Genomic DNA, 6,739 nt, shown 5'->3' with positions numbered 1-6,739 from the left:
AGCATGTTAATTGCAGCAGCGACGGCAACAACAGCAAACAGTGGGGAATCGTGTTTAAATAGCGCAAAAGTACACGCACACTCTCGCACAATCACACCCACACACGCACACAAACTCAGAACCCAGCTCACACTTATACACACACACATGCACACTCGCACACACAATTGAAAAAGCATGCCAGCATTTTTGTATTGTTCTCAAATTGAAAACAAGTAAGCGCGCAAGCATAATAAAACTGCACTATGAATTACCCTGTAAATTTGTGCAATAAATGAGGTAGACTAGAGTTAGGTACTTAGCAATAAGATAATAAAAATGCTTTAATAAACTTGTATTACATTTGTGTAAGTGTATGAAAGCTTTAGTTGAACAATTTAATAAGGATATTTGCAATAACTATAGCAAAGAGTTTATACAATTCATTCCCTGAAAATGTAAATAAAATTATAAAAAACAACAACAAAGGATGAAGTAAGGGTATTCCCAATAATTAATACTAGAGTATTAATTAATTGTACATCAAAATAGTTTGAGAAAATTTATGAAAACAAGCATCAAAGATATTAATAGTAGATATAATATATTCATGCGTTTATGTGAAAAACTGAATTGTGTTTTAAATAATAAAAACTCCAATTTCTAATACCTGTGTTAAAGCATCCCTCAATTTATATGCTAATTTTGATTACTCAATTGATTGTGTCTAGCTCAGTGCACAAAATAATGTGCCTAGTGTTGCCTAGAGTAGTCACTTTCTCTCTCTTTGTAACCACAAATCAGTCAGAGAGAAAGTGACTACTCTAATGAGGAGTACTTGGAACACTAGGTGCAACTAACCAGTTGCACAAATGAAACAGTGGAATTAATTTAAATTGAAGTTAAATAAATATAATTCAATTAATTGAAAGCGCGATTATCTGCGCAATATTAGCAGTTGAATAAACAGTTTATACGCCCTTTATTTGCCGGAAGTGTGCGGAATCTGTGCAAAATGGCGAAAAATGATTTGATAAAAAAATATTGCATACTTTCAGGCTGAACATGAAATTTTCGCATGGCGCACTCTTTTAAAATGTTGATGAAGTAATTAGTTTCATATGCGCCAAAGTGCGCAAATGTGTGAGTGTGTACGTGAATATATGTTTCTGTGTGTGTGTGTGTGTGTGTGTGTGTGTGTGTGCTTACATCAATTGTCGTCGCTTCGTGCCGCACATAGAAAACTGTAATTGAAAATATGCACAACTTTTCGGCGAGGGGCATTGTAAAGTTTTTCCATTTATTAAATTTGCAACACGAGCAAAATGTTGCATGTGTGCATCTGTGTGTGTATATGTGTGTGTGCTCAATAGTATTTAATTATTATTTTGTGCCACACGAAGCAAAAATGCCATAAAGGCTCACACAAAATTTTGGACCCTTCAGCAATGATTTTGTTGTCAGCTGGCAGTTTAAAGTTTTCAGATTGTTTTCCACACGCAAACACACTTACATATGAATTGATTTTTGTTTTCTTTGTTCTCGATTTTTATGTTGTAATATTTTGATCATGAATGTGCTGGATTTTGCGTCGTATGAGGAGTACTTGGATCACTTTATCACCATTAACGATGTGCGCTATCTTCGCAACTTGAATGTCAGCAGGACTTTCATAAAGAACGCCTGTGGCAAGAACTGTATGGGACGCTTGCTGAGTCGCAATGAGTTCACGGACCAGCGCAAGAAATTGGACAATATTATGCACCCAAGGGCCATCAGCGAGGATACGCTGTTTGGTCAAGCCTACAATGGCAACGATCATGTTCTGCAGCAGTTCGCCAAACGGGAGTTCTCACTGCTCAGCAAACAGTTGGCGGCAAGTATAAAATATACGTTGAATTTGTCATTGATTTACCTCCTCATTAGACGATTATCTTTCTTTTGATGCGTTCGAAGAAGGGCCTTGAAGTGTCGGGGTTTATTGACTTGGAGCAGACTTTTAGAGAGTCACGCTTTAAAATGTCACAGCACTATGTCAATTGGCCCGCCATATTCGAGGGCAAAGCCAAGTTAATGCCACAAGCGCATCATCTGAGTTTCTTTGATTGGAACAAGAATCGAATACTTATCAACGACAGCGACAACTTTCAGGTGTTTGCAGAGGGAGCGCACAGTTTGCTGATGATGCATCGCGGCGATCACAAGATCCTCTGTGTCAACGCCGGTTGCCATTGCAGCCACACGAGAAATGCTACGCGCAGCACATTCACCTCCAGCATTTATGGTCAATGCATTTTCTTCGATCATGTTGTCAGACGCTTCAATTAGCCGGGTTTACGCGATGGCTGTCATGACAGTCATGCGGCCTTAAGTTGTCATAATTATAAAGGGCAATATATGACATGGTGATTATTTACTCCATATACCCCCAATTTGAAGGGTATTGTAATTTAATTCCATTGACTGCGGTCTGCTCTGGGCTGTGTCCTGTACGTTCTTCCTGCCAGGATACCAGGATGCCTGACTGGCCATTGCCAAAGCGAATTTGTCGTTGACAGTTTACGTAAATTGCTTTTCATATCTTATCAGTTTGACTGCGCCGGCCACAGTTATGCCTGCTGACGTTTTGATGGACATTTTGAGGCCTCCCTTAGTTGGGTCGAAGTGAGCAGCTGGCCAGCATCACAGAGCGGAAATTGCCTCAGCTTTATAATATTTTACTTAACTGCAGTAGAAATATCTTGCACCTAACAGCAGCTAGTTATGTTTGTCCATTTGGGTTTTGATATTCTTACTATCAATTATTTGATGTAGTTGTTAATTTGTAGACTTATGGAACCTAAAGTTAATTAAGTCTTTATTATAGAACTAAATTAAGAAATAGATTAAATCTAAACTGGGGAGTTAAATACATATAAATATTCTATCTATATAACATATGAAAGTTGTACAATTTGAAAGAGAATTGTTTTCAATTTAAATTTGATAATCAAGTGCCCTGTATTTAATTTCGCTTCTATTGAATATTTTGTTTTCGTGCGCTTTAATGATTTAACAAGGTAATGCAGTGTGGTCAAACTAAATAAATAGTTAATGTATTTAAATTATGATTTAAATGCCATTTGTCATGGCATATAAAATTCAATTTGCATACGAAATTACCAGAGCAGCTGCTAATTTATGCTGGACAGTAAATATCTGGTGCTAGTTGGATACCGACAAACTCGACTGAACTCTCAACTAAACTGGGCTAGATAACCTTGCCAGTGTCCTTGGGCAAAGAGCCTTGAGTTGGCAATTCAATTAAAATAAACATTAAGTGCCGGAGTGCAGGTGCAAATGGAAGAAAACACGGACTACTTCTACTTCTAGTACTGCTGCTCGCATTCGTACATATTCGTATCTGGCAGATTCACATTCAGATTGTCTGGAGAATTCACTCGGCCCTCAGCCAGCCTTGAGGCACTCTCACGGGCCCTCACAAAAATGCAAATAAATATTTGCTCAATTTGCCAGTTAAGTCAGTGCAGCTCACTGCGAAGTTAGCTTCATTCATATATCTGTCTGACTCTCTATGTGTGTGCATTAAGATATGTTAAATTTCTCGTACATAGTCAGACAATGAATTTTCCTCTGCCTTAGTGCAATCCTTTGCTCTGTCTGTTTGTGTGCATTGAGTTTGCTTTTTACAAAGCAAATAAATTTCATGAAATCAACTTGCAATTTACTGCCACAATTTGTTTTCGACTCATAAACAACATCTCTTTCACTCCGTCCCTTTTTGATTAAAATCAACTGCAGAAAAACATACCGAGAGAGAGAGGAAGGGGGGAAAAATAATTTCACGTAAAACTTGATTTGCTTTTATTTATGACAAATTCGATTGTCAATTATGCCAACCACTCGTTGCTTTTTGCAATTTATGACATTTTCATATTGTTACATGCAATGTGTTTAAAGGTATTAAATATTGATAGATAGCATATCAATTGCACCTGTTTGCTGTCAACTTAATTGGCAAAAATGTGCAAATAATTGGGTCAATGAATAATTAAATTATAAACTAAATAGTGAAACAGTTTCCCGGCCATTTCGCCAATTTACTGTCTGGCGAAAGAAAGTGGTTTGCAGAACACTTGGGCACAGGCTGTGTGTTTCATGTTGCTGATTAGATGCTTTGGGTCCAAGGGTCAGATAAAGTGCTCATAATTTATGTGCTGACCCTGGCCATGTGCTCGTTCTGGAAATCATAATAATGCTCGACGTAGTCAAGGCTGTGTGTAAGCTGTCGCAAAATATGTCTAATAAATAATTTAAGCACTCTGGATTGGAATGCTACACGTGCAAAGTGGAGAATCCCAGAGCAAAACCCTTTCAAGCCAAATAAACACATAAAGCGGGACAATAAAGTGAACGCCAAGGTAGCACATAAAAACAGCAGCTCAAGGTTCGAGTGGAGAGAGGAAGACATATTAAATTATGTTGCATGCCACAAATGCCTCAGCCACGGCAGTCCGTCAGTATTTTGAGCATCGAAGAAAGCAAAAAGGCAACGACAACAACAACAACAAAAACAATCATAAAATGTGACCAATAATGAAAATAATGAACAAATCAAATGAAATGTGACTTGAATACCCTGCACAAAAGTGGCAATAAAATTGGGGAAATAAAATATTTAATTCCGTGAAATTAAGTTACTTTAACAAACGAAAATTTAGGAAGGAGTCTGGTTATTACAGGGTATCTGCCTAAGTGACAAGCCCGTACTGAAAGTACACCACATTGCTATTAGCGGCAGCTGTGAGTTGCTCTAGGTCCTGGGGCGGATTGAATTGGGTTCAGGTTCAGTTTGTGGTCCTTTGCCTTTGCCTTTGCCCACTGCGTTGCTCTGTCGCAAATGGCCCGAACGAGACTCGTATATAAAGCGTAAATTGGCAATGCGAAAGGTGGCCAAACTAAAGAATTCTTTGAGCTCACTCTACACAACTCCTTGCAATATATACGCACACAACTTTGTTATTAAGGAGGGGCGAGAAGACGAGAAGTTAAAGTTTCCTCGCTTTTCTGTGTGACAAATTGAGCAACTTTCTGTGGCTTCAACTTGCCACAAATGGCAGCAATTGTTGAGCTGTGCGCTCGTGCCTGAAACAAAAACATAAATTTATCATAGTAAATTCAACACAAATTCAATTTCTCAACAATTCCTGCTGCTGCACAAAATGTAATTGAATATCAATTCAGCTGAATTAAATTACGTTGCGTATACGCAATGTTGAGCATCAGCAGCAGCAGCAGCAGCAGAAGTAACAAAAGTTTCGAGAGATTTTCATTTAGAATTGCAACATTTTGGACTGCTATCAGTTGCCATTAAACCAACCATACAACGTCATGCAAAATGTTATAAGCCAAATTTATGAACCAGACAAAAGCTTGTAAACCACAAATCAAAATGCAATACAAAAGCGCCAAAACCAGCAACAGCAAAAAGCAGCAACAACAACAACAACAACAACATCAAACAGCAACAACAACAATTATGTATCAAGTAAAAGCAATTGTAAATTTTCTAACTGAAGTCATTTTGTCTATATATCATATGTCTGTCTGTCTGCCTCTGTGTGTCTGTCTCTTGCTGTCTGTGTTTTGGCGGATGCCATAAATAAAATTCAGCAAAAAGATAGACATACACACACACACACACACAGAGCGAGAGCGTGCTACACATGGTGGCAGTCTTGAGTTGCCATGCAGCCGGAAATTGTTTCGCAACGTGGGAAATGTTTGATTTATGTCTGTTTTGTCAGTGGCCCAGCACGTCGCTCTGCCGTCCCCAGACAGTTAGTCAGAAGTTGTAAAATGTGTAATTGATGATGTGGCAAGAGCACATAAAAAAAGGCCAACACTCCTTCGCCCTCGCCACCATCTTTCCTTAATACGTGTAGATGTTGGCTAATGTGTGCTATCTTATGGGTTCAGTTCGCATTTTGTTGACATTTTCGACAAAGCAGCTACACAATGTCCAAGCAACTGGACTGAGGACTGAAAGATAAGTGCAGTTAAAGTGCAGTGAACGAGCGCGTGACGACATGCAAAACAAGTGACAAGCACAACGGAAGTCAAGTGGAAGCCAAACGGAACCGGAAACTGCATGCAACACAAAAAGAGAGCACCCAAAAAAAAATAAAAAGAAATGTAGTGAAATAGAGACACACAAAATGCACAAAAGCCAGCTGGTTTTGTGAGCTGGTGAAGCAAGTATAATGTTGACCATTTGGCAAGTGGCAGGAAAAGTCATTTGCTTGCAATACCAACCCAAAAAGAAATACAAAAAGACAACAATAGCTAATACTCACCTTGCTCGTTAGCCTTGAAAAAGTTTGGGCAAATTTGCTGTGACATCGGCACGTTGCCAACGAATTAAATTTATATTGCAAATTTAGGAATTTGCCGATTAAAAGAATTGTTAATTTTTGCAAAAAACCTATTTTAAACAAAAACTTGTTTTAATCAAGTAAGAAATTGCTATTATTCTTACTAAATGAATGTACCAAAAAATACTAAAATGTACCGAAGGCTATACTTGGAATATTGATGTACTATTACGTTTAAAATATACTAGATTGTAGCGGGTATTTTTATCAAGTAAGAAAGTTTCCCATTGTTAAATAAAAGCAACACAGTGCGGTATGATTATAACCAAATGAATATGCCAAAAAATACTAAAATAAAAATATACCGAAGGCTCCATTTGGTAAAT

The 6,739-nt window shown here is 38.0% G+C and overlaps 1 protein-coding gene across 2 annotated transcripts; it reads left to right on the top strand.

Moving 5' to 3' along the window:
• The first annotated feature begins 1,447 nt into the window (after positions 1-1,447).
• On the top strand, positions 1,448-2,400 carry LOC133850442 (cilia- and flagella-associated protein 299). 2 transcript variants are annotated; one of them, XM_062286547.1, is made up of 2 exons: positions 1,448-1,855; positions 1,906-2,400. In XM_062286547.1, exons 1-2 carry the CDS (start codon positions 1,550-1,552, stop codon positions 2,305-2,307), a joined length of 708 nt encoding a protein of 235 aa, XP_062142531.1. In that variant the 5' UTR covers positions 1,448-1,549; the 3' UTR covers positions 2,308-2,400. The 2 variants fall into 2 exon arrangements, with proteins under 2 accessions (XP_062142531.1, XP_062142532.1); XM_062286548.1 differs by having other exon boundaries at positions 1,728-1,848.
• The last annotated feature ends 4,339 nt before the right edge of the window (positions 2,401-6,739 follow it).

This window comes from Drosophila sulfurigaster, chromosome 2L, assembly GCF_023558435.1.
Source record: "Drosophila sulfurigaster albostrigata strain 15112-1811.04 chromosome 2L, ASM2355843v2, whole genome shotgun sequence".
NCBI classification, from domain to species: Eukaryota; Metazoa; Arthropoda; class Insecta; order Diptera; family Drosophilidae; genus Drosophila; species Drosophila sulfurigaster.
This window is presented reverse-complemented; position numbering and strand designations above follow the sequence as displayed.